This window comes from Alosa sapidissima, chromosome 6 (genome assembly GCF_018492685.1).
Source record: "Alosa sapidissima isolate fAloSap1 chromosome 6, fAloSap1.pri, whole genome shotgun sequence".
In the NCBI taxonomy this organism is placed as follows: Eukaryota; Metazoa; Chordata; class Actinopteri; order Clupeiformes; family Clupeidae; genus Alosa; species Alosa sapidissima.
The window spans coordinates 6,245,908-6,273,447 of record NC_055962.1 but is presented as its reverse complement, the minus strand read 5'-3'; the positions used below and the strand labels follow the sequence as shown (position 1 = coordinate 6,273,447).

General features: G+C 41.4%; 2 protein-coding genes across 8 annotated transcripts; one reads left to right on the top strand and one right to left on the bottom strand.

Moving 5' to 3' along the window:
* Positions 1-258: 258 nt before the first annotated feature.
* slc25a47a (solute carrier family 25 member 47a) lies at positions 259-5,947 on the bottom strand. Of its 3 annotated transcripts, XM_042095005.1 has the most exons (7): positions 5,390-5,943; positions 5,170-5,237; positions 4,744-4,787; positions 4,584-4,655; positions 3,515-3,691; positions 1,573-1,852; positions 259-1,328 (listed from the first exon to the last, which is right to left on the bottom strand). In XM_042095005.1, exons 5-7 carry the CDS (start codon positions 3,668-3,670, stop codon positions 1,033-1,035), a joined length of 732 nt encoding a protein of 243 aa, XP_041950939.1. In that variant the 5' UTR covers positions 3,671-3,691; positions 4,584-4,655; positions 4,744-4,787; positions 5,170-5,237; positions 5,390-5,943; the 3' UTR covers positions 259-1,032. The 3 variants fall into 3 exon arrangements, with proteins under 3 accessions (XP_041950939.1, XP_041950938.1, XP_041950937.1); XM_042095004.1 differs by lacking the exon at positions 5,170-5,237 and having other exon boundaries at positions 1,573-1,807; positions 5,390-5,947; XM_042095003.1 differs by lacking the exon at positions 5,170-5,237 and having other exon boundaries at positions 5,390-5,944.
* A 33-nt stretch (positions 5,948-5,980) lies between these two features.
* On the top strand, positions 5,981-26,847 carry slc25a29 (solute carrier family 25 member 29). Of its 5 annotated transcripts, XM_042095002.1 has the most exons (5): positions 16,499-16,796; positions 19,359-19,402; positions 20,422-20,505; positions 22,101-22,206; positions 24,562-26,847. In XM_042095002.1, the coding sequence occupies exon 5, from the start codon at positions 24,562-24,564 to the stop codon at positions 25,354-25,356; it is 795 nt and encodes a 264-aa protein (XP_041950936.1). In that variant the 5' UTR covers positions 16,499-16,796; positions 19,359-19,402; positions 20,422-20,505; positions 22,101-22,206; the 3' UTR covers positions 25,357-26,847. The 5 variants fall into 5 exon arrangements, with proteins under 5 accessions (XP_041950933.1, XP_041950936.1, XP_041950934.1 ...); XM_042094999.1 differs by lacking the exons at positions 16,499-16,796; positions 19,359-19,402; positions 20,422-20,505; positions 22,101-22,206; positions 24,562-26,847 and adding exons at positions 5,981-6,424; positions 8,825-8,868; positions 10,331-10,414; positions 10,906-13,913; XM_042095000.1 differs by lacking the exon at positions 22,101-22,206 and having other exon boundaries at positions 16,504-16,796.
* The last annotated feature ends 693 nt before the right edge of the window (positions 26,848-27,540 follow it).

Sequence of the window (27,540 nt, the reverse complement as noted above, 5' to 3'; positions counted from 1 at the left end):
CCAAGAGAATTTCTTCAGCCAAGAGAATTTCAATTTCTCTGAAACACAGGCTCTCCTTCAAGCCTGGGTGAATCCAGACGAATCTGTGAGCGCATTTGAATTTGTTCTGCAGACCCATCTGTTGAGAATCGGTTTAGTGTCAGCCAGGCTAATCCAGGAACGGTCAGAGAAATAATAGTACCTTTAACATTTCTGCCTTTTTTGTAAATCCAAAAGGTTTTACTAAATAAGATGGCCATAATGTGACAGAAGATTAAATCTGGATGGATTTAATTTATTGCATTATTTTGGAAGTAGGCAATGCCCATATTAATCCCCACAAGTGCTTAGGCACATCAGTAGCTGGCAGCAGACAAGCTCAAACAGTAGTTTCTTTAACTTGTAACAGCATGAGATTCAAATAAATAACAGAAACCAAATTAATACTTTCATTAACAAAATAAAATATTCTTTTCTTCGACTGAGGACGAAAGTCAACATATTGTAAACATTCATACATACATCCAGGTATACATTTCTCACCTTCCTCTCCCCCCTCATCATTTTAGATAAATATATTACGAGTATATATAGGCCCTCCCCATTTGACCCATAATTATTTTTTACCGGCTAACAAGGTCCAGTCAGCTGCTCTCTAGCCCCAGACCCGAGCCAGATCAAGACCTTTTCTGGGTCGGCTTTGTTCCAGACTCAAACCTTTAGCCAGTGTGCCCTCCTGTGGTGACTTTAGCCTCTGCCTACATCCTGAGGATGGGCACAAAAACTACATTTCCCATGATGCCCCACTACACTACATTTCCACATGATGCCCCAAATACAATACAGCATTTAATTAAGAAGCAGAGTACCTATAGCATACAACTCATGAGGTAGTCTCAGACAGTAAAAGCTCTTTCATGCTCACATTTAAAACACTGATGTCCCTTTCTTTCATTTTGTGCGCTTTTCCAGCAGCTAAAGTCTATAAAAGATGCATTAATTGACCTGATAATCCACACAGCACAGACACACACAGCATTAGTGCTGGCTATGTCAGATGTGTGTGACTGTCTCTGGTTTGCGGAGGACGCGGACGGCAAGCTCGTACACGGCGAACACCACCATGTTGACTGGGAAGGCGCGCAGGCAGTTGATGCCCAGGCTCTTGAAGAACACGGTCGAACCCTCCACGCGCACGGTCTCCGTCACGCAGTGGACAAGGCCGCGGTACCTCTTCTGCTCCCGCGCACCGTCCATCTGCAGGCGAGCTTTGATGACATCCATGGGCGTGCCGACCGACCAGCCGGCCATGCCAGCCACCCCTCCCGCCAACAGCACAGCAGTCCACTCTGAAGGACACAGGGCAGGGGAAGGACATGAAGAGCACAGCAGGGTGTGTGTGTGTGTGTGTCTGTCTGTGTGGGTGTTTGTGTGTGTGTGTGAGTGTGTGTGTGTGTATAATGTGCCCACATGTCTCTCCTTCACCTGGCAAAGTTGATTTTTACTAATTAGCACACCTATGATTGAGACTGTGAATGCTTGAGTGAGAGTGTACGTGTGTGTGTGTAATGTGCCCATCTGTCCAGTCCTCACCTGTTTCCTTCTGTCCGGCGGGCGTCTGCCACTCGCACAGCGTCTGGTAGGTGAGGAAGTAGGTGGCGAAGGAGGGGCCGTCCCTGAGGGCCAGTGGCAGGGCCCCCTTATACAGGCCCCGTGGCCCGTCCTCGCACACGATGGACACCAGGCAGTGGACGGGGCCGCGGTATTTCGGCTTGGCCAGGTTAGTGCCACCACGACCACCACCACCACGCATGGACTCCGTCTGACACTGCAAACGGACCTTCACAATGTCACCCGGCGACATGACCGAGATCTGCGCGCGCGCGCACACACACACGCACGCACACACACACACACACACACAATAGCATAAAATCTCAATGAAACACAGAATGTTTCTTGCTCTTGTCTTTCTCTGACAGTCTCAAAGAGAAGTTTGTTACAACAATTTGCCACTAATTCTTGTTCAGTTGTACTAAATCAGTGGTTAGTAAGTAAATTAATGCAGTCATTAGTTACTGATACTGTATCCTATGTCTGTATGTATTACACAAAGTTTTTCTGCCATATCTTATATCACACTGAGACAATTCCTTTTATTTCTGCTTATATTGGAAGGCACTTTCTTGATATTCATGTGCATATTATATTCACTGGTTTTATGAATATTGAGCAGCCCACTGCTTAATAGTTTCTTTGTGTGTAAAAACCCATCTCCTCACCAGACATTTTACACACATGAAAACAACAAATTCTTCAAATGTCAATGAAAACCTAAATGTTATTGGAAGAACTTACACTGTGTTGTCATATTGTCATATATGTCATATTTCCCACACCAAAATCATAACACATTCCTACAGGGCTACACAATTTGGGGAAAATGTCTAATGGGCATTTTTCTGACAGATATTTCAATTTCATTTTATTTATCATTTCTGATTACTCCAAATTTCACTTTATGTTGGGCCACTTCTGATTGATGAGGGTGCCTAGCAGTGCAAAACACAACCCTTCTGTGAGCCTCAACGTCTGTCACACAAGAATGAATATATAGTGCAAGTACAAATCATAGATGGGACAAGAATAATCATTAGGACAAAGTTGTGAACTGCATGATTCCTTGCATCCTTTGTGATTTGCTAATTGCATTAGTTCAAATTGTGACTTTTTAGTGTGTACTTTAGTACTTTTTAGTATGTAGTATAGTACTTTTACGTTTATTTTGGGGGCTTTTTGCCTTTATGAAGACAGGCCAGTTGAGCGTGGCGTGACGTGACAGGAAGCGAGCGGAACAGAGAGAATGGGGTGGGATTGGGGAATGACCTTCAGCTGGAATCTAAACAGGCTCCCCATGGCCACTCTGGCCAGTATATCAGGGTTTCTGCAGTTGTGTCAACCAGTAAAATTTAAGTTGTTTAAAGCCTTTTTAAGACTTATGTATTACATTTAAGACCTACATGAAATACGAAAAAGTAAGGAAAATCAGAGTCCCAGAATTACTTTCCAAAGTAACAAGCTAGGCAGGCTGAGTGAACGGTGATACATTCTGACCAGGCTGTTTTCTGGCTACCAGTTATGATCAGTTCCACGTACTGTAGGTCTCATTTGAGGTTTTATTACAGCATACGAATACCTGAATCGTTAAGAAAAAACTTCAACACACGGAACAAACTATGAATTCCGTCAACGCATTTCTCAACAACAAAAATCAATAAATGAATGTACAAATTCAAGACTTAACTACATGTAATTTAAGATCTAGTATGCAATATGTGGAGGTATTTAGGTCTTTTTAAAGCCTTAAATTGAGATTCTGACATTTCAGACTTCATAAGCCCCCAAGGAGACACTAGTATGTGCTCGAGATGCCATCATTTGTATCACAGATCTCCCAACATAACACACTACTGTCCAGTCTCACCTGGGCCACATCACAGATCTCCCAACATAACACACTACTATCCAGTCTCACCTGGGCCACTCCCCCGGCCAGTCCAGACAGGAAGACGTCCAGCTTGGTGTTGGGGGCCCCGAGGCCGTGGAACTGACTGAGGCACTGCAGGCAGTTCCTGTAGGTCCCGAACACCACCGAGGATGTCATGGACACAGTGGTGACGGGCAGGGACATCCCCTTAAAGAAACCATGGACCTGCAGGGGGAAGAGGAAGACGTTTCATTTTTATGTCACAATGCTCAGTATTTGTTACACTGAAAACACTACACCAAGCTGTTGATGAACATGAACTGCCTCAGAAGTCCATTGAAGTCCCTGAAAGCACACTGCAGCCTTGATCATGCCCAGAGGAGTCCCACTGGTGTCTGGGATTTGATTAATGTCCTCCTCCTAACTCCTAACACTGAGCACTACACCATAGTACTTAAACCCATTGAAAATGACTGAAGAGGTTTCATGAAAAACATGCTGTTCTTGATTAGTTAATTATTGGATATGTAACATGTAATCTATTATGATGGAGAAGATGGGGTTCCCTTTTCTTTTTCAATGTTTCTTGCTCTCTCTTGTCTTTCTCTGACAGTCCCAAAGAGAAGTTTATTACATGTACATGTACAGACACACATATTCACATATATAGGTGCCACATCTCTCTCTATCTACTTTCTCATTTCTTTATAAATGATTTACAGTTTGAAAAGTTAAATAGGTTAATGCCCAGAGGAGTCCCAATGGCAAACCCAGCATTGCACCAAAACACATGCTATTGGAAATCACTCTGAAATAAATAACTCAGTACTTTCAAACCATCAATCTACACCAACAGATCTGCTCCCCTACAGATTAGGATTTGAACATGAACATGGGTGTATAAAAGCATACAGTAGGCTATGAGAACAGAAAGGCACAGAAAGTCTTATCAAAATGATTTGGATGCTGACATCTGTGGATAAAAATAAACATCATGCATGCATGAATCTGTTCTTAAATTACTGCTGTACATGGAGAACATGGAGAAAAAACCAGGGTAAGTAGTGGTAGATTGGATCAAGGCTGTGCATTAATATAGAAAAAAATAACATCTTACCCCTTCTTTTTCCAAGGTTTTTTCAAAACACTGCCATATTCCAGAGAACTGCTTTTGGGTCTGGATCCTCACCTGGAAGTTTAGTTTACAGTGTAAGCCCTAGGCCTACATATGACTTCTGCGACATGTAGCCTGCATAATTTTATTACAATAAACTTACTTTTACTGTGTCGAAGGGGTAACCAACTGCCACCCCACAGGCTCCTGTCAACAGGGGGAAAGCAGCATTCATTCAAACTGAAGGCTAAACTCAAGGCTAAACGCTAAATAACAGTGCATACCTTCACCTGCGTGTTTAACTCCTCAGAGCAAAAATTCGCTGGGCTAAATAGTAAATAAGGTCCGTGTTGTGAAAAATGTTGCAACATTAAAAACTTAGCAGTTCACTGTTTTGGCTAAATGAGCAGCAGCACTAGGCCAGTTTATTCTGAGCCTAATCTTAGGTAACACCCGAAAGCGTGTCAGCACTCGTGCTGGATTGACAGATTAAAAAGCGATAGTCTTAATTTTATAGATACAATTCTGATCACTCGCCCCCACCAAACAACACCAAACAAACAAACAAAATCAGCTTAAAAACGTTTACCGCCGATGATCAGGAATGTCAATATTGTCTGACAGATGAAAACCAGCCTGCCAAGTCTGCCACCAACACTGGTTGACAGAAAAGACATCTTTTGTTTAGCTAATATGGCTTCTTTTTAAATTAATACTGTTCTCTATATAACTGCACCACCAAACTACGTTTGCATTTTGGCTATCAATTGCGGTGTAGGGCATATAACTCCAGCCTTTCTTGACATTACCTCCAACAGATCCTGCGAGGAAATCGGCGAAGTGCATCGCTTAACCAGCAGTTCCAAACACGTTGTTAGGTAGTATCAGCTTTCATAGTAGTAAGACTTCACCGAACACCGAACAGTTGAAAATGATCACCACACACGACTTCAAATTTCATATGGATTTGTTTTGTAACTTGTCCTTCGCGGATGACACACGTGGTCATGTTGTCACAACGTTACAAAATCTTCAATGAAGACTCCGGCCACACCCCCAGTATCCCAAACTGCTCTGGGACGAACTATGAGTTTTTAGGGTTAGTCTGTTCCTCTTACTGTAGGCCTATGCTCTCTTTTGGTTGTGGATCTCTATATCTCTTATCTGGGATGGAAAGGTCATGAATATGATAAGTGAGCCTACTACAGCACAATACATCTGATCGTATCAATATTCGTATGTTGTCATGAGTATTACTTCACTATTTTCATAATTACTTGACCAGCTAGTATTATTAGTTCAGTGGTGCTAAACATTTTGTCACGCAGTCGCCGCTGGCCCACATAGCACACACGCAGGCACACAGGCTGCCTGATGTAACCCGGAAGTTTCCATATCGCATGTACCAATCACAGTGAAGGTGACCGAGCAGGAGGGGAGTTGTAATCTTTTTGGCTCTCCGATTGGACAGACTCGATGCTGACAATGACGCAGTACACATGTGCCCTGACATGTAGACCTATCAAATACAGAAATAGAAATCGCTGTAGGTGGTGGCAGGTAGAGAAAATTTCCACTAGTCTACACCCGAGAAGATAACGGTAACCGTTGCAGGTGCTTTGAAACTGTTGTTAATGGTATAGTTACGTTTTTAAATGTACCAGATTAACCAGCAGGGAATCTTCTTGTGTCAGTCCAAACCGTAGGTTTCGTTATCTTTTTAAACCTAAACAGCACATAGTCTCATCCATCGGACCTCGGAGCAAACAATCCATCTCAAATTGTAGGCTATCAAGCCCAGAATTTAAGAAAAGGGATGGACTTCCTTGCTGGCTGCATAGGAGGTAAGTGAGAAGTAGCTGCTCCTGTACATACTACTGCCCCATTGCTATTAACGTACTTGCTAACTTAGCTTGCTAACTTACTTCTAAATAATATGCCGGTATCCTATGTTCGGGTTAAGCCATTTAAAGCAACACCAAAGAGTTTTTTGTACCTTAAAATAATGTTTCCAAAATCGTTTCAGTGGTTCATCAACTCGTAACAGGGTGAACGGCAATTCTGCATTCGCATCGCGGCCCTCTATCGGCTAAAACCGCACTAGCAGCTATGTAAGTTTGCCAGATCGGGTAGCGGATCTGTAGTTCGATGGAATGAGACATAAGAAACTACAGATTTGACTTGCATCTTGCATGCAAATCGTGCAAAGTCATGCAAAATATTCTACCGTCTGTGGACATTGTTATTTGCAAAGCCGGTGCTGGATAAACAAATAGCGTACGTGCGACAGAGGGAAAGTTCTTTGGTGTTGCTTTAATTCGGACTGCACGTCTACCAGACAGTTCATATGCTGATAGGGCTTATGATGAAATCGTCTGGACCTGTACTTATGTGAGTGAACACGCACGTTATGTTGCAGCCGTAACGTTATTAGAGTTGGCTGTCATCCTTCTCAGCTAGCCACACTGCATACATCTGAAACGTTCACTGAATTAACTGTCACATGGCACTGCGTAGACATGTCTTTAAGCTGCACAGGTAACAGACATGGCATCCTTCCCTCCCAGCTGAAATGGTCCTGCTAGAAGATGTATTTTTGTTATCTTTGGTTGGATGTGCACCAATGATCAAGCATCTCAATAAGCCTGTTATGTCAAAAAATTAATTATCTTGTGAATGTCTTTGTGTTATGTGAAAATTAATTATCTTGAATTTGCAACTGCTAAAGGTGCTAGCATGACTCTGTACTCAGAACCATAGAATGGCTCAGTCTGTGCTGTACCGTACCGTAAGGGTTTAGGAAGGGCTGAGAATAGAATGGCATGCACACACCCACACCACAGCCAATGGGGAAACCCCAAGCAGGTTGTCCCATTTTGACCATGTGGTTAGTGGATATAGTGCCACACAACTTCTTGATGGTTCTCCAGGTGTTGATGTAAGAATTTGTACCATAAACAGGCACATGTTGGTGCAAATAGTCAGATGCAGTATTGTGCAGTATAAAAGATTCAAGGGGCTATACCTGTTTGTCAAAATTGCAATTGGGTAGAAAATCACTGTCACTCATTCTCTTGGCAAAGTTAAGCACAGGCTTGTCAGTGGAATGCTGAGGTCACAGCACTAAACCATAGGACACATTCCAGCCCAGGATGCCTCACTCTGATTGGCCAGGAGGAGCCAGTCCCCCCTGACATAGCCAGCCCTTGTGAGGGGATCATCTGATATGTTTGGCGTCTAATCAACACAGTCGGGCTGTGAGTTTGTGTGTGTTTGTAGCACAGTAGGGGGACACAAGCTTAACCACACTTAAACAAACTGAGTAGTGGTGGTTGGTTCTGCTCCATGCCTTTCACAGGGCATACAGTTCAAGAGGCAAGCACCTGTGTCCTGCCACAGACCAGGCTGCCTCTTACACTTCTCGTCTCAGCACAGGGCAATACTGCCAAAATCCGATTGAAAGCAAGTCAGACATTGTAAGACTTGTTAATGGCCTGGATGGCCTATGTCTATTGTTGTGTTGTATTGTGTTGAATAACACTGTTCAATTGTTGCCATTGTGTTGAATAAAACTGTCTGTAAAAAAATGACATGCACATTGACAAAGCAACACAATGCAAAGCAGTCCATATGTTTTTGTTGCTTTGGATAAATGTTGTGGGTTTGATGTTTGTTTCATCCCTGTGTAGCCACATCTCCAAATAAGCAGAAGCCTATTTCTGTAATCACACTTGTTGGCTCCTGTACAAGTGCTGTTTACTTCAGCCTGGGAAGAAGTCTTTTTTTTTTTTTTTTTTTCAGAAAAAAAATCTGTGGCATCAGCCTCTATAGTTTCGACTCTGGAGGAGCAGGAATGTTGTTTTCCTCACTGCTGGGATTGTTGTGTTGGTTCATCAATGCTGCTTTGCTTGTCAGGTTGAAAGGATAGGGGTTGATTTAGGTGCACTCAATAAGGGCTCCCAGTAGGTTGGTTCTTGTAATAAGGAAGAGGGATCCCATGTCTTTATATAAGAGAGTATATCTTAGCGGCATTTCCCTGAGGATATTTTTACAAAGTGCTCCATATATCCCATATATGCCTAATGCTTACTCCTCTTCTCTCATCCCATGTTCTGTTCTCTCTTCTCTTCTTTTCTCTCCTCCCTTCTCCGTTCTTCTATTCTCTTCTCTCCCTGTCTCTTTTCTCCTCTCATCTCTTCTCCTCTCTCCTCCGTCCTCTCTATCTGTTTCTCTCCTGGCTGCAGGTGCTGCTGGAGTCTTGGTAGGACATCCATTTGATACCGTGAAGGTGAGCAGTCTTTTAAAGAGCTCACATTACACTGTTAAATAAACCAGTAAGCTACATTATTTAGCCTTACTTGACCCCATAAAGAAATGTTGGTTTCTCTGAATGGGGACAGTTACACAGTGTGTCGTCTTCCTGATCCCATAGAAATCTGATAGGAATGCAGTCTAAAATAACAAACAGTAAAGAGGAAAGCAGAGGAAACAATTCCTGTTATTAGTTTGTTAGCATGTCTTTTAGTGATATGGCTTATATGTCCAACATCTATCAGTGTATCCCCAGGAGCTTGCACTTCTGTTCACATTACCTTGTTGATATCTGTTAAAGATGAGTTGTGAGCATGATCGGTATGTCTGTTGTTTGCATCTTTCTTGACAGGATTAGAACAGATGGTAATAAAGTTCTAATTATAAACATGTTACAGATCAGCAGTAAATAAATCAACTGCAAACATGTGCAGCTGTTCTAGTCAGATTTCGATTTCCCGTGAACTGGTAGAAAAAAACTTGAAATCGCAGTGACCAGACTAAATCAAGTTGTCATATATAGCCTACCTGTCTTGCTTTTCTTCAGAAGTGGATTCTCAGATTGGCTTTCAGTCTAAATCCTTCTTGTTGCCATAGAGATGTCTTTTTTGAGAGCAGAGCTTAGAATATGTCTGACAATCACTCAAGAAGTAGAATATCGTCCACTTTTACTGTTGAGAGTGTGGGACCATTACTGGTCATTGATCATTTATAGTAAGTAAAGTAAAACCCTGTCTGTAAAAGTTAAAAGTTATCTTCTTTGAATCCTGAAATACTAGTCTCTAAGAATAAGCTGCTGTGTTAGCTTGCATATGTGAGTGTGTAGGGTTGTCTCAATAGCCCTGTTTACATGCACACTATTTTCTTAGTCGGATTGAAATCATTCAGATTGAAGATGTCAGACCAGCTGTTTACATGGCAAAATAATCTATTTTAATCAGGTGTTTATATACACATACACATTCAGAATAGCCATGTGACGTGCACACATTAAACTCTGTCATCTGTTCAGTATAGTTATGAAGCAACAGCTTGGAGCTCATGTTGGAAGTAAGGAAGAGAGGTGAACATATGAAACTGCATTTTTGATGTTGTCACTTTGGAAATGATGATGTGCTATTTTGGTTTTAGATCTTTGTCGGTGGTGTCATAATTGTCTAATGTGTAGGCTGTGGATGAGATGTTTAGAATATCAACCAAAGCGTGCAGTTGTTTGTTTATAGTTTGTTTATGTTACAAGACGGGTAATGGGCATGTGCAATTTGAAAATTCTGCAATCTGATTCAGCGTTTACATGGCTGTTCTAAAAAGAATACAGCATCCCTTTTGATCCGATAAAAAATCCAATTGAATTGGCCAGTTTTCTAATCGGATTCTATGTGCCCAATGTAAACCCACCTAATGCCTCACCGCTTCTCTTCTCTCTTATCGTTCCTCAGGTCAGACTTCAGGTCCAGAGTGTGGAGAAGCCGCTTTACAGAGGAACCTTCCACTGCTTCCAGTCCATCGTACGCCAGGAATCGGTGAGTTTACCCTTCATGGTGACCACTCCGCAGAACTAATCAGCAGATTAATGACCCAAACTTTGCATATTGAATGCAAATGTAAAATGTATATCATAGGTCTGTATTATAAATCCAATTCATGGATATTTACATTACATATGGACCCAAACAAATGGATCATTCATATAGAAATGTCTATGAAAATGGATCTATTGACAGACACAAGCAGGGTCACCCAGCCAGAAGCTTTTTCCTCTAATGCATCCAGAACCACTTGGATCTGGTTTTGCCACCAGATCTGTTTTGGATTTAGAAGGATAGCGTGATCCTCTACTGAAAGCTTTTTCTCAATGGAGATGTTTCTCTTTTAGTCCAGGACTAGGCTTAATTCATGAATAGGAAACTGGCCGTATGTGTATACTGTAACTGTCTCAAATATTTTCAACATCATTTTGGTCAGGCAATTAACTGGAAATCACTAAGTGAATGACTGTCCTCTCCCCTGTCAGATGCTGGGGCTGTACAAAGGTGTTGGCTCGCCCATGATGGGCCTGACATTTATCAACGCCATCGTGTTCGGTGTCCAGGGCAATGCCATGCGCTTCCTGGGTCAGGACACGCCCTTGAACCAGTTCCTGGCAGGGGCGGCAGCAGGAGCCATCCAGTGTGTGATCTGCTGCCCCATGGAGCTGGCCAAGACACGCATGCAGATGCAGGGCACAGGCGAGAAAAAGAAGTCGGCGCGGAAGGTCTACAAGAACTCGCTGGACTGCCTGGCGCGCATCTACAAGCGCGAGGGCGTGAGGGGCGTCAACCGTGGCATGGTGACCACGCTGGTGCGTGAGACGCCCGGCTTTGGTGTGTACTTCCTGGCGTACGACGTGCTAACCCGCGGGATTGGATGTGAGCCCGACGACCCCTACATGATCCCGAAGCTGCTGTTCGCCGGTGGCATGTCGGGCATTGCTTCCTGGCTCTCCACGTATCCGGTGGACGTGATCAAGTCGCGTCTGCAGGCGGACGGTGTGGGGGGCGTGTATCGCTACAGCAGCATCATGGACTGCGTGCGGCAGAGTGTGGCCAACGAGGGCTGGATGGTGTTCACGCGCGGACTCACCTCCACGCTGCTCCGAGCGTTCCCCGTCAACGCCACCACCTTTGCCACCGTCACACTCGTGCTTATGTACGCACGTGGCGAGACCAGCGGGGCCGGTGACTGTGAGTCTGCCCCGGTGGAGACGCAAACGCAACACAGCAGCTCCCTGCAAACCCAACCCAACAGCCTGTGAACACACACATTGCAGACTTGACCTGAGCAAAAGACACACATGTACTGTATGTATATAAGACCTAATATGCAACTAAACCTATCTATGTTTTCTTTCTTTTACAATATGCCTTAAGAAGAGAAGTTTAAGGATATATGGTAAAGAAAGACGTATTGGCATTGGCATGCACGTGAAAATGTAACTGCTTTTTTTTCTGGAAAAAACATCTGAAGGTTTAGCAAAAATGGAGATAAGAGGTTGGATCTGAGCTGTGATCCTGAATGACCAGCCACTCTTCTGCTCCTTCTCCTTTTCTCCTCTTCGCCTTCTTTGAAGTCCTACTGCTGATGACCTTGCCTTTTACTACGCAAACACACCAGACATGGCAGAATCTTGTAGCATGAGAAATTTATATTTTCTTTGTATGCAGAGTAAGAAACCCGTGGAATTTTATTTTCGTGATGATATACTGTATGTATGCAATATATTTATGTGATGTTTCCTTTTATTTCTGCTATCAGAACCAAAACTACCTCCTGTAAGGAAATCACATGGAATCCTAGTGTTCCTTTGGAGGACACACTGTTATAAGAAAAGCTTGTGAATTATCACAAAAAAATGTGGGGTTCTTCAAATGACCTACGTTTGTGCTTCAATTTTGCTAATTGGAAAAGTGGACAAGTGTTAATGTTAAACATTGACATGAGCCAGAGGTTAAAGGTGCTCTAAGCAATGTTTTGCGAACAGCAGCAAACATGTCCTCACCATCCGCTAGCTCCATCCATACTGCAAAAAAACAGGGTTTCTGTGGACAGCCCGGGCTCCAAAAACGGCAACAAAAACAGATCGGTCCAGCCTGGACCTTGAAACAAAACTAACTGTTCCAGCCAATCACGGACGAGATGCGCATTCAGGAGAGTTTCAGTTGCACAGGAGGGTCCTTGTCCTTGTCCTTGTCCTTGGTATGTAAGGAGAAAACACGCTTTACCACTGCGTCCCTGTCTGGTAAATGTACTGCTCCTTTGATGTTCTTCCGTGTGTCTTTTTTGGATATGATGTTAGTTGAGCTAGACAATCCTTACATTGTCTGATTAAAAATACTGACCTCTAGCTGAGGTGCATAGGAGCACTTAGGGAATTTTCTCTTGGGACTTTTCCACCAACAGAGAACAGACATTCTGGCTCATGCTTCAGATGTTGAACTGTTTGGAACATTTTGAAAAAATAAATCACTTCAGAACCGGAAAAGTTGGTTCGGAGCTAGAAACAAAAGGTTTTCTTAGTTTAGTTGATTTTCTTGTTACCAGAAGTGGGTGTGACATTCTTCAGTTCAGTTGGCACCAAGCACCAAGATTTGAAGAATTCTGAACAGAACCAATTCCGAAACGCCCCCCCCCCCCCCCCCCCCCCCATGGGTTAGAACCACTGATTGGCCCAGGTATTAAAGCATTGACAGGTTTTAATTGGTCCAAAAGCACTGGATTTGTATTGTTAATAGGTCTGCTGCCCCTTGTGGTCAACTGGTCAACCAATGTAACCAGTGGCATAATATACTGTGAGTATGAATATATGGATGAGTTTTAGATTAGTAGACTTCGATCCGTGGATGGTGGTTCCCACCGCTGTAAATATAAAAGCAAATGCTGCAATTTCATGAGATCTTGGAAAGGTCCAAAGTTGTCTGTGGGAAAGAGGAATCAGGCTGATGAGAGAGGGCTTAATGAATGTAAAATGGAGAATCTAAACTAGATTCTTAGAATGCGCCAAAATAACCTGGATTAAAAAGATACACAGGTGAAGCTGCTAAACAATGACGATGATGGTGATGAAGATGAGGATAATGCTGCTACTACTGATCAGATGTCAGGTTGTCTTGGTCATGACATGGTCAAATCAAATGGTTAAAATGGGAATGAAACACATGATAGTGAGAAGAGGCAATTCATATGTAATGTGTTTATTTCTTCTAGATTACTTTTAAAAAGAATGTACATATTGTATTTCAAGAAGTTGTTAATATATTCCTCTCTGTTGCATTTTGCTTTTGGGTTTTAAAATAACCACTGTTGTTGTTCTGGAGTAAAGAGTAATGTAAGTACATGTAGAGAGAACTCAAGCAGACTATTTTTGTAAAATGTACTTAAACTTAAATGGTTATATATAGTTGGGATGCTCCTGTTGCTGAACAAAATTATTTTTGCCCAACTGAAGTTGCATACAGTTTGAAATAAAATAAAATAAAAACTTAAGCCTTTTTTATGTTCATTCTGTTTAACATGCTGATAAGTATACTTGGTCCTCCTAAATGGGTAGTTACTATTAGTTAAAAGTCAATTATTTTGGTAGTCTTCACTATGGTCTCTTGATGCCTCCATTTTCCATTCCTTCAGCTTCCTGCAGGGGTCAGTGTTGACCACATTTTATTTCATGGTGTTCACATGGTATGCTGTCTGTTTCTGATGAGGTCCTTCTCCAGCCTCAGGAGGATAACAGGTGCTAATAAATATGGAGGTTAAAGTTATATTTCTGTAAATTCTGCTTCTCTATCAAATAGCATTAAGAAAACAATTAACAAGATTTCTTGTTCTCATTCAACTTTTATTCAGCCTGTTACCATTGCAACCAACACATGCATTTGCTTTAAAATGGATCTACAGAGCTAGCTGAAAGTAGCTATAATTTCCGTAGGGTAGAACTTATTGCCATTTCCCCACTCTCACTAATATCACAAACTGCAACTATAAAAAATTAAATGCAGTTTACTACAGGAACAGACCAAGCAAATAGCATTATAACAGATGGTACGGTAGATTAGATTCCACTTTATTGTCATTGTGCAGAGTACAAAGACAACAAAATGCAGTTTGCGTCTAACCAGAAGTGCAAAAAAGCTGAAAATTGCAGTGTGATATACAAAGTATAGACAGGTGGTGCATAGATACACAGTACAAAATACAGTATATAGTGCAGTGTAGACAGTAGTGTACAGTTAGTTTACAGTAATATCAATTAAATATAAATATGTGCAGTGTATTAGCAGTAACCTTATAAGAGCAGAATAAGGGTCTGTTGAGGAGTCAGGTTGTCACCGAGATGCATAGCTGACATTTTAGTAGTAATGCCTCCCGGAGGAAAGTGGGTTAAACAGTCTTTTGGCTGGGGTGAAAACAGTCTTTGATGATGCTGCGGGCCTTACACAAGCATTGCTTGCCCTGGATGGCCTCGATGGAGGGGAGTGAGGAACCTGTGATGCGTTACGCAGTTTTCACCACCCTCTGCAGTGCTTTCCGGTCGGGGGCAGAGCAGTTGCCATACCATACTGTGACACAGTTGGTGAGGATGCTCTCGATGGTGCAGCGGTAGAAGTTCACCAGGATCTGCGGAGACAGGTGGACCTTCAAGTCTCCTCAGGAAGAAGAGATGCTGGTGCATCAGGGTAGAGGTATTGAGGGTCCAAGAGAGGTCCTCAGAGATGTGGACACCCAGAAGTCCCATTGATGAGAATGGAGATATGTGTGCTAGCTAATGGGGGTATGTGAGCTCTTTGGTCTTCTTAGTGTTGAGAGCCAGGTTGTTGTCAGTGCACCACAATGTAGGTGCTGAACCTCTCTCCTGTATGCTGTCTCTTCGTTATTGCTGATGAGACCAATCACCGTCATCTGCAAACTTAACAATGGTGTTAGAGCCATGTACAGGTAAGTAGTCGTAGGTGAAGAGGGAGTAAAGGAGAGGGCTCAGCACACATCCCTGTGGTACGCCTGTGTGATGATTGAGGAGGTGTGTTTATCTAACCTAACAGCCTGAGATCTGTTGGTTAGGAACTCCAGAATCCAGTTACAGAGGGAGGTATTGATGCCCAGTTCAATGAGTGTGGTGATCAGTTTGGAGGGGATGATGGTGTTGAATGCTGAAATGAACTCAATGAACTGCATTCTCTGGAGTAACACACAGGGTCGCGATGCGTAAGTGCCGCCATCTTGGTCTAGGCCTATCATATGTTTGATGTTGCCACTAGAAAAAGCCTCAAGTATAAACATTATTAATATTTTTCATCATGAAGTACTTTAAAACAACATTCAACAGAGAGACCCCACTTTAATTATTGCATTGCAAGGACACTTCAAATTATCAAATTCTCAGGTATCCTTACAACAGTTTAGTCAGGTTAACAACAGTTGGCTACTGGAGAACAATGAAGTAGCCAATTCACCTCAGTACCAGAGCAACCAACTGAGACTCTATGGGTTGGATTTTGCTATACTGGATATGAGAGCTATAAGAGCTACTAAGGCTAGCCAATGTCTTAGTGCAGTGGTTTTCAAAGTGGGGGCCGCGAGAGGGTGCCAGGGGGGCCTCAGCAAATTGGAGGGAAAAACAAAAGCAACAAATAAATACATTTGAAAAATTTCAAATATACCTATTACTATGAGGGTGTTTATACAATGCCATTATAATAATGTGACGCATATCTGAACATTATATTTTCCATGATAATGACTGGGAACAATAGTCGTGATAGCTCTCATATAGCAGAAAGCCCCAAATAATTTTTTTACGCACTGTATGCTCCATCGTGAAGTGGCTAAAATAATTATTAGGATTAGCTTAATGTATTTTTACATTTGCCGTAGTATTGTCGATGGGTTTAATAAGGGGGTCCTTGGCCAGAACCTAATGGTATTTGGGGGGCCTTGTCGTGGAAAAGTTTGGGAACCCCTGGCTTAGTATACACAACACTAAAATAGGTTAGGTCTAGCTGTTTTCTCTATCACTCTGGTCTAGCCTATATGGATGCTCAAGAGGGCTACATAAAATAAACGTTCCACTACATGTGGTGAATAATTGTGATCCATCTTACTATTTTACTACTGCTCCTACTTATATTGCCTCTTTTTTGTTACATACAAGGGCTACTCACTGGCACCTGGGTTTGTCACTTTGCTGTCCCCCACATTGAATCCACGTGGTGAACGACAACATTAGAGACAGCCTGACGTAACCCGGAAGTTACCAATCAGAGTGAAGGTGACCGAAGAGGGGGGAGTTGTGATCTTTTCGCCTCACCGATTGGACAGACTCGTTCCTAACAATGACGCATCTACACAGCTCCCCTGACATGTAGACCTATCGCGGTAGGTAGAACAGGTACTATCATATTTGAAAAAGTTTGTAGGCCTACGTTCTACGTTTTCAAATGTACTAGCTGGGAATTTTTGTGAGTCGGTCTAACCTGGAAAGAAGGCTTTAGTTATTGTAGCCTAAACCGAAAAAGCACAAGTTTAAACTAAGGCTAGGCCTACTTAAGAAAATATGGATTTCCTAGCAGGCTGCATTGGAGGTAAGTTACACATGCTGTATCATGCTAAAGTCTGATCATACTGCCCTTTGCTAACCGTAGTGTAGCCTACTCAATCTTTTCTGGTACTCTGGTCTGATGTTCAGGCTATTTAAGGTTATTTAAGTCGTAGCCTACAGCTTCTTTGCACATGAATTATTTTTTAATTTTCCACCAGGCTTTTGTTGGCTGGCTGACTGAACGCCTCAACCCATCCTTCCTGTCAAACCTGTTCGAGTCACAACATGTTTAGTCCTATTTTATAGCCCTACACCTACAGATGGGTTAGCCACAGAATGCGTTTAAATTGAATGCTCTCTCGTGGAGTGGAATGCTAGCATGAAGTTGCGTACTGCAAGGTTCCTGGATGGGCTGAGAATAGAATGGCATGTATACACCCACACCACAGCCAATGGGATCCCCACAAAAGTTGGCCCATTTTTACCACGTGGTTAGTGGAAGCAATGGTCCTCCCCCCCATGATCTTGCTCCAGCATTAATGTGTGAGTGTGTAGCCTACCATAAAAAGGCACAGACAGGAATGTTGGTCAATGTTGGTGCTTCCTCTTACAGTCAGATTGTTTTCTGGATAAAATCTATGTGATACTTAGCTGGGCAACCAAATAACCAGTTGTGATTGGATGATCATGACAATTAAATTTGCCTACTGATGATTAAAGGTATCCAGAAAATAAATTGTTGCCCAATATCAATGGGATTAAGCCAGAATATTTACCACATAATGAGGAACATTACCAAGCAACATTGTTCAAGAAGTTGCCCCATGTGTCGTCAGCTTTTGGCGACTGTAGAGCTCCCCTTGGAGTCGAGATATAACATTTTACTCTGCCATTGTAAATAGCCTACTTCTCATGGATTGTTCCCCCTGTACACAATGACAATGCTTTTGTTGTGGAGGTGAAGTATTAACAACAGGCAAAAAATCTCCATAGAGTAATGTTTCACGATTCTCATGAGATGTCTTCGGGTCGACCTTGGAGTTGCCTTAGGCTACTGTCTATGGAAATTGCATGGCTGGTTCTCGCGTTAGTGACTATGGCTATGCTAGGTGAACGATTCCCCTACAAGTTCGTACACCATCAAATTGATTTCGTGAAGGTTATATTAAGGTGAAAGGTAATGTTGCATAGTGTACCTTTAAGGTTTTATCTGTAGCCTAGGCCTACTTATACTTCTGAAAAGGTCTCTGCCTTTGAAATTGGCATGACTCATTTCAGGGGAGGCTACTGAAGCTTGGTTTACATGAATTGAAACATAAAAGTGATAATAGAAAACATTTACACATGACCCGCCCTGAGCACAAAACTGACACAGCAGGTCCTTTTGACAGGATCATATTATGTGTTTGTCATCCAGTCCAAACGGTCTGGCTGTGTGTGTGTGTGTGTGTGTGTGTGTGTGTGTGTGTGTGTGTGTGTGTGTGTGTGTGTGTGTGTGTGTGTGTGTGTGAGTGGCATGGTGAGGGGCTACGTCATGGCTGTCTTGGTTAAGATGACAAACTTGGCTGAGCAGTCGATGGTTAATCTCTGCTCCATGTGTGAAGCCCAACAGTTTGAGGGATACTCATAACAACATGTGATCTTGTCCTGCCACCCAACTGCACACAAATCTGGCATTATCGCTTAATGTTTGTCCATTATTGATATTGATGAACACAACAACAACAACAACAACAACAACACACTGCCTTAATTTGTCTTGACATTGATATGCTAAATGAAACTGTCGGTTATTAAAAATAAATGAAAGGAGAGGAAATGTTTAGGCCTGTGTAACTTAGAATAATGTCAAATACTGAGAGGGGAATGAATGTGAGCTGTGTTGTTAATTTCTTCCATTCATCACCAATGTCTCCAAATAAACAGTACCGATGTAAATGCCTATTCTAGCTGGAGGTTCACCTCAGCCTGGGAAGAACTGTCTTTTTTAAAGAAAAAAATAAATCAGCAGTGTGTATAGTTTTGGCTAAGGAAGAACAGGAATGTTGTGTTGATTTATTTGTTGATTTGCGCTTGTACTTAAACAAGTAGGGGGGACTTGTAGGGGTTGATTTAGGTGTGCTCCTTGGAGGGTACCCAGGGGTCTTGTTTATGTAATAAGGAAGAGGGATCCCACGTCTTTATATAAGAGAGTATAGCTTAGCGGCATTTCCCTGAGGATATTTTTACAAAGTGCTCCATATATCTGCCTAATGCTGACTCCTCTTCTCTAATCCCATGTTTTATTTTCTTCTTTTCTCTTCTCTCCTTTTCTTCATGTCTCTTTTCTCTCCTCATTTTCTCCTCTCCTCTCCTCTTCTCTCCTCCGTCCTCTCTATCTGTTTCTCTCCTGGCTGCAGGTGCTGCTGGAGTCTTGGTAGGACATCCATTTGATACCGTGAAGGTGAGCAGTCTTTTAAAGAGCTCAAATTACACTATTAAATAAACCAGCAAGCTACATGATTTAAATAAACCAATACGCACATTGTTTAATCACTAAGCTACATCATTTGATGTATCTGAATGGGGCCAGTGTGTTGCCTAGTTTTCCACAGAAATCTGATGAAAACACAGACACAGTTTGGAATAGTGAACATTGCATTTGATTATCTTATTGCCATACTTAAAAATACAGCTTTTAATGTTTTCAAATAACAAAGAAATCATTGACTCGCCAATGGTTACCTTAACAGCAAAGTAAATGGTTGCTGTTGTAAGTTAGTTATTGTGCCAGCCACACTCTCTCATGGACTCTTTTTTTTTTGCCAAACTCTGCAAAACACATTCTCATACAATAAAACACTTTTTGCATTGCAATGCACTTATGATGCATAACAGTAACTACAAGTGGCTAAAAGTAAACACAAATAAAGCACAGTAGCCATATTTCAACACAATGATTTAAAATTGATCACACTTGTTTCAAATGATGTGATACAGCCAATATACAGTAAACCAGTTCAGAATGCAAGTAGGTTGTTGAACATTAGAATCCTTTTATTTTGTCCCTTGCATTGTAGACTTTACACTGCAATGTACTTCTCATTTACAGTACTGAAAATTCTTTTTTTTTTGTAGTTTTCCAATACTTTAATTTTACTGACTTTACAGTACCGTGAATGCTGAATCCACTGAGCTATCTTTCTCAAAACGTTTTTAGTTTTGTTTCATGGTTGTCTTAGTGTCTATATTGCAAAAATTCTGCAATCTAATTTAGCGTTTACGAGGCTGTTAAATTCTGAAAGGAATACACCACCCCTTTCAATCCAATGAAAATTCCAATCAGATCAGCCAGTTTTATACTGAGTATTTCTAATCGGATTTCTAAGGATTTTATATGAGTATTTCTAATCGGATTCTATGTGCCCATGTAAACCCACTTGATGTCTCACAGCTTCTCTTCTCTTTTCTGCTGCTCCTCAGGTCAGACTTCAGGTCCAGAGTGCGGCGAAGCCGCTTTACAGAGGGACCTTCCACTGTTTCCAGTCCATCGTACGCCAGGAATCGGTGAGTTTTATCCATGGTGACCATTCAGGGAGTCAGGTTGTGGTTTGATTTCACAGTCAGCACACATCATGTAGACCCTCTGAAACTGATTGTGATTTCTTACGGTTACCGTAGTGTGTAGTTAACTTCCTCAGCCTCAGAACCATATCCATGAATACATTTTTTTCTGTTGACAGTTTTTCTGATTTATTTCACTAAATTGACCGGTGAGTTTAGATACTTTAAAAAGGCATCTACAGTTGTGTAGTAGTAGGTATCAAGGCCACAATCAAAGCCACCAGCCCATCTTGGAAATTTAGGATCTGTTAATGTTCCCATCAATTATTGATGGTACATTTAATGTTGTGACACCATAATACTAATACTTATACAGTCTTTCATATCATTCTGTGAGTAGTTTGTTCGCCATCATTGAAAGTGAAAGTAAGCAAGTAATAGGCTACGTTTCTATGCAACATCTGAAACTTTCAAGTTCTGTTGGCGATCTATTTGTTTTCTCAGTAGATGCATGAAAGGGTAACCAAATAACTGTAAAACTCCTGAAGTTTCTTCTTGTTTTGTCATGTAGCCGTATAGCCTACTAAAATGTATTGTTATGATCAGAAAAAAAATCCTGACCATGTCAACATAGGGCGAACAGAACACCGATGCAAAGCGGAGTTGATATGGCAAGCCAGTTTAACGTGACAGACAGAAATAGCCTATTCTCGCAGAGTCGCTTGATAAGCAGCCGTCTTCCACAAGCCAAAGTGGCACAGTACTTGCCATAATTCAGCCTGCAATACAAAAATATACTCGCCATTGGCGCTTGGTCAGTGCCAATTTTGAGCCCTGGTTGCTAGGGTGTTGATAAGGTTCATATGGTAGTTGCTATGCTAAATAAAGTTGTTGCTATGCTGGTTGCTAGGGTAATCATATTGGTTGCTATGGTGGATGTTAGGCTGACATAGTGGTGGTTGCTAGGTTGTTGCTAGGGTACATATGGTGGTTGCTATGTCAAATAAGGTGGTTGCTATGCTGGTTGCTAGGGTAATCATGTTGGTTGCTACGGTAGTTGCTAAGTTGACATTATAGTGGTGGTTGCTAGGTTGTTGCTAGTGTGACAGCTGCAGGCCATTCTTCCTAAGCTTGTTTTTTGTTAATGTCTCAAAAAGTATAACGTTTACAAAAATGTATAGCAGCCATGTCCATTTGAAGACCTATTTTACAAAGTTTGAACAAAGTTTCTAAGTTAAATGGTTCCAGTGACATAGCATACAGAAAAAGTGGTCAGCGGAATAATAATAACTAGAAATGCAATTCCAGGAATTACCAGTGCATGAAAATGCAAAAAATATGATGTAAAATATACAGATTAAAAACAGATAATTTAGAGATAGTTACAATGGTCTTGCTAGGGTACATATGATGGTTGCTAAGCCAAATAAAGCGGTTGTTATGCTGGTTGCTAGGGTAATGTTGTTGGTTGCTATGGTGGTTGCTAGGTTGACATTATAGTGGTGGTTGCTAGGTTGTTGCTAGTGTGACGGCTGAAGGTCGTTCTTCCTGCTTGCGCACTCTCTTCTCTCTCTGTGTCTTTGTCTCCCTCCTCGCAGGTAATTGCTGGCGTGGGCGTGGCTAAGGCATTTCCATTACACTACTAACCAGCAGGTGTATAAAGGGTACTCCGTGCACCCCTGGAGGGGGGCTGGGCTGCTTTTGGTATCTTTTGGAGAGTTGCCGTCTTTTTCTTTCCTTTTGCATCCATGCATTCACAGCACACATTCACTACATGCACCCTTGCTGGCATACTGATACTCATTACTGATGAAGATAACGTATTGTTTACATTTATTTATTTATTTAATAAATATGTGAAAAGTTGGTCCTCTTATGGTTTGTACTCCTTTGTTTGGTTATCAGACACAGTTGGATGGAAGGTGTCTTGCATTCTTGTTAATAGAGTTAATAGAGTACCGAAGTTTGACGTTCTATTTTCATGATGGCAGTTTCACTGGATCTAAACAAACTTTTGAAGTGGCTTCAATAGCATTGAATGTAGACATGTGGCATTATTTCTAGCTGATAAATTGTTTTAAATGTAGGCTATAGCCATTTAAACATGTTTTACTAGAGAGTGTGTTAAGCCCGCCCACCGACTCTATACACAATGTGATTGGCCTGATCGAACTTTAATTTTTCCAGCTCGCAAGCCAACGGAGAGTTGCTAGACTACCCTGGCTGCAAATTTCTAGGCTAAAGTGAAACAGTTCAAGTTTAATAATCGTGTGGAAAAACATTTAAGCACAATAATATTACATTACATTTGGCTGACGCAATTAAATAGTAAGTAATTAATAATAATAAGAAGAAGAAGCCTAGGAAGAACAATACAGCGCATTTTCATGTACTGCAATTATGAAAAAAATTCATATTAACAAAACAAAATTCAGTTTAATATTATACTATATTTTATATGAATTATATTATGTTATATTCATTTTATATCAAATTTAATATTAATATTTAATATTAACAAAACCGAATTCGTTCATTCAACCTTTATTTATTCTCGGAGATTCTTTGAGGGTAGTGCTCATTTTCAGTGAAGTCGAGATTACAGTAACAATGAAATAACAAGAGATATAGTAAAATAATTGTGGTTAATAAAACAAAATAAAATAAATAATAAGATAACCTACATACCATTATAGAGATTAGAAATACATAAAATATTAATAATAAAATAATAACAATAATAAAATAACATTTACTTAAAACAGGTATTTACAAACCATAACTCTAAAAGAATTAATGAAATAAATGTAAGTTGAAAAGATGAGTCTTTAAACCCCTCTTGAAAGTCCTAAAGCTATTGCAAGAACGCAGAACACTAGGCAACTCAATCTACCAACGCTGGTGCAAATAAATCACTGTTTTACACCATTTACGAGGCTCAAAGTAGCTCCACACTTCATTGGTAGACTTCCGAGGGCCCTGACATTTAAGACGAGACATTGAGAACTTTGAAAAAGCACTGATAGTTTATTTACAAGACAATTTATACAGACAGTACCTTCAGGAAGTTTACCGTTCACCGGCATCTTGAATTTAGTCACGATAAGTCGAGCGACGAGTACGATTGAACAGGTATGATAAGGGATCAGATTCCAAAAATAATTCTGTGGAAATTCCAGTTTGCTGCTAAGTGTGGAGCTACTTTGAGCCTCGTAAATGGTGTAAAACAGTGATTTATTTGCATGGCTAGGCCGATGCCCGATAACCTGACTCTCGCCAGATGAATTTTGTTCCGCCTAGCTCAACTCCTCCATCTGGGATCAATCCATTGAAGTGTTGCTTCAGAAGGCTGGGCCTAATCAAAAAATGCTTGCATATGATTGGATAAGCCACTTGTCCGTCATCTATTGACATGCTACATCAACCACTCACATCGAAGCCAACCCGTGACGCTGATAACAGTCTCACAGTCGCTTCTACGCCATGTCACATCTATGAAACTTGGCTCTACCATAAAATCTGGTGCAGAAATCACTCTCAACGGAAGAGGTCCCAGATGGATGTGAGTGAAGCTAGGCGGAGCTAAGCGGAACGAAATTCATCTGGCGAGAGTCAGGTTAGATGCCCGAGGCACCCTCATCGCAAACCTGTTGGTGGCATCGGCTAACCAGATTTCGGAGTGCAGGGGACAAGCCGAGATGAGCTATGAGACAAAAGTTCACACTCGGTATAATGGTTCAACACATTTTAGGTCAATATCACACCGAAATTCTCCTTTAATACAACCCTCAGAAGTGCTTAGCTGGATAAGTGGGTTTTGGAATAGCTCCTCCCAAAGTGTAACTGCCTCCATGGCACATAAATGACAGACTTATGTCAAGGGCAGAATGCGCACATTCTGAAAAGTGCTTAGTAGCATGCTTTTTTAAACTTAAACAAAAGGGAAAGTTTGCCCCTATAAGAAGAAAGAGTGACCTCTTTATTAGATTTTAATCTGTTTGAACTGTGTTAAGATAATGACTTGATATCCTAAACTGAATGACCGTTCTCTCCCCTCAGATGCTGGGGCTGTATAAGGGCATTGGTTCACCCATGATGGGCCTGGCGTTCATCAACGCCATCGTGTTCGGTGTCCAGGGCAACACCATGCGCTTCCTGGGTCACGACACGCCCATGAACCAGTTCATGGCAGGCTCAGCAGCAGGGGCCATCCAGTCTGTGATCTGCTGCCCCATGGAGCTGGCCAAGACACGCATGCAGATGCAGGGCACAGGCGAGAAGAAGAAGTCTGCGCGGAAGCTCTACAAGAACTCGCTAGATTGCCTGGTGCGCATCTACAAGCGCGAGGGCCTGTTGGGTATCAACCGCGGCATGGTGACCACGCTCCTCCGTGAGACGCCTTGCTTTGGTGTATACTTTCTGACCTATGACCTGCTGACGCGCAGGATGGGTTGCGAGCCCGATGACCCTTACATCATCCCCAAACTGCTGTTCGCCGGTGGCACGTCGGGCGTTACCTGTTGGCTCTCCACGTATCCGGTGGACGTGATTAAGACGCGTCTGCAGGCGGACGGTGTGGGGGGCGTGTATCGCTACAGCAGCATCATGGACTGCGTGCGGAAGAGTGTGGCCAACGAGGGCTGGATGGTGTTCACGCGCGGACTCACCTCCACGCTGCTCCGAGCGTTCCCTGTTAACGCCGCCACCTTTGCCACCGTCACACTCGTGCTTATGTACGCACGTGGCGAGACCAGCGGGGCCGGTGATTGTGAGTCTGCCCCGGTAGAGACGCAAACGCAACACAGCAGCTCCCTGCAAACGCTCCCAGATACAGTGCAGACTTCACCAGAGTAAACAAGACACCTAGATGTAAGACATGTCCCATATATACTGTATGCAGCTAAATTTATTTATGTTTTCTGTCTTTTACTATGTGCCTAAATGATGGCTCTGAGCAGTGATCCAGAGCATACATAAGAATGGATTTCTTTTTTCTGATTAAAACAGTAATCTGGTTCTGATTCACTGGATATTGGGCACTGCAGTGAATACAGGGGTGCAGTTCATACATGTTTTTTTTATTATAATTTGCATGAAACACTTATTTGCATAAAAAATGTTTATACAGTTTATACACATTGCGGCTAATGCATAGGAGCATACAGTATTATTCAAACACTCCAGGCAGATTCATGTAGCATAACAAACATATTTTCTATGTAAGCCCAGCAACATCCAGGGGATTTTATTATTCTTAAAAAAACAACAAAAACATAAATTGTTATTTATGTATGAGATGTATTTATGTTTGAAGTTTTCTATCATTTCTGCTTTTAGAGCCCAAACTACCTCTTCTAAATAAATGATGAGGTAAACATGAAATGATGGTGTTACTTTGGAAAACACATTATTATACTATATATAATAAAGATAATGACAAGAACAAGGCTATAATATCACAAAAAGGAAGATATTGGGGTTAACACCTGTCAGATATGTTACTTATGCCTATATTTTAGATGAGTGGACTTAGATCTACACAGAGCTCTGTACTATATAGGCTCTTGTTTGAATGAGAAGAGTCTGTTTCCCCCACCGCTGTAAATATAAAAGTAAATGCTGCAATTTCATGAGCCCTTGGAAAGGTTCAAAGATGTCTGCAGTAAAGAGGAATCAGGCTGATGATAGAGGACTTAATGAATGTACTGTAAAATGGAGAGAGAACCTAAACTGGAGGAGTTTAGAACGCACAATTGCCCCAATAACTTTGGGTGGAGAAATAAAAACTGGATTGAAAAGATAGGCTACTGCTAGATAGGCTACTGCTAACCGAGGATGATTATGATGATGATGATGATGATGATGATGAAGATGCTACTGATGCTCAGTAGTTAGGCTGTCTCACTTGACATAAAGTTTGGTCAAGGACATGGTCAAATAAAATGGTTTAAAGTGGAAAGACACACATGATAGTGAGGCAAAGATCCAGTGAATACGGAATGTCCATATTTTGTTTTTAAAAGAATGTAAATATTGCATTTTAAGTTTCATGTTAATATATTTAATATATATGAATTTTGGTTTGAAATGAACTGCTGTTGTTGGTTGGTTGATTGTTGTTTTTAAACTAACCACTGTTATTTTGTTGTTCTGGATATCACTGAAGAATCAGCAAATGTCAAGAGAACTGGAGCAAACTATTTTTGTAAAGCATTCATAAAGATTTACTTTAAATGGGTTATTAAGTGTAGTCAGCATTATGACTATATACTATATGTTGCTGGAACCAAATTGTTTTTGCCTAACTGAAGTGACATTCAATTTGGAAATAAATAAATAAATTGAGCTTCTATGTTTCTTCTTTCATTCTGTTGTATGTGATGTAAAATGCGTATTATTTGGTCTGAAGGGGTACTCAATAATGAGGAGTAGATTGTCTCAAATAGTTTGTCTCATGGTCTCATGGTCTCTTCTCTAACCTAGATAAAATAGCCCTCCATCACGCAATTCCTTCTCTGTCCTGGAGGGATCAGCATTGATCATGTTTTTATTTCACTAGGCTTTACAACTGATGAGTTGACTTTGTGGTGGAAGCTAAGTTTCAGCAAATTCTGCTCATCTATCATAACACCATTATGAATTAAGACATTGTTAGTTACATTATGTTCTCATTCAACTTTTATTTAGCACTATAACACTTTTATTTAAGTAGCCTACTAGAAGTGCAAAACAAAACAAAACCATTTCCATAAGAACACCAACATTTATTTTCTGTATTTCACAGAGCATGAAAGGGATGCACAATAAATGTGGGTATAGTATAATTTCAATACCTTACCAATTACTGTCCTTTTTTTACCACCACCAGTATCACAAACTGGACTGTCATTATGATAATCAGATCTTTGTTGTATCATCACATTTTTGAGGTAATGGTGTAGAGCAACCTTTATGGATAATTTGTCAAATTTAGGGAACAGATATGTAATAAAAGAAGGGACCTTTCCATTCAGTGCAAAATGCCAAATTATTCTCAAT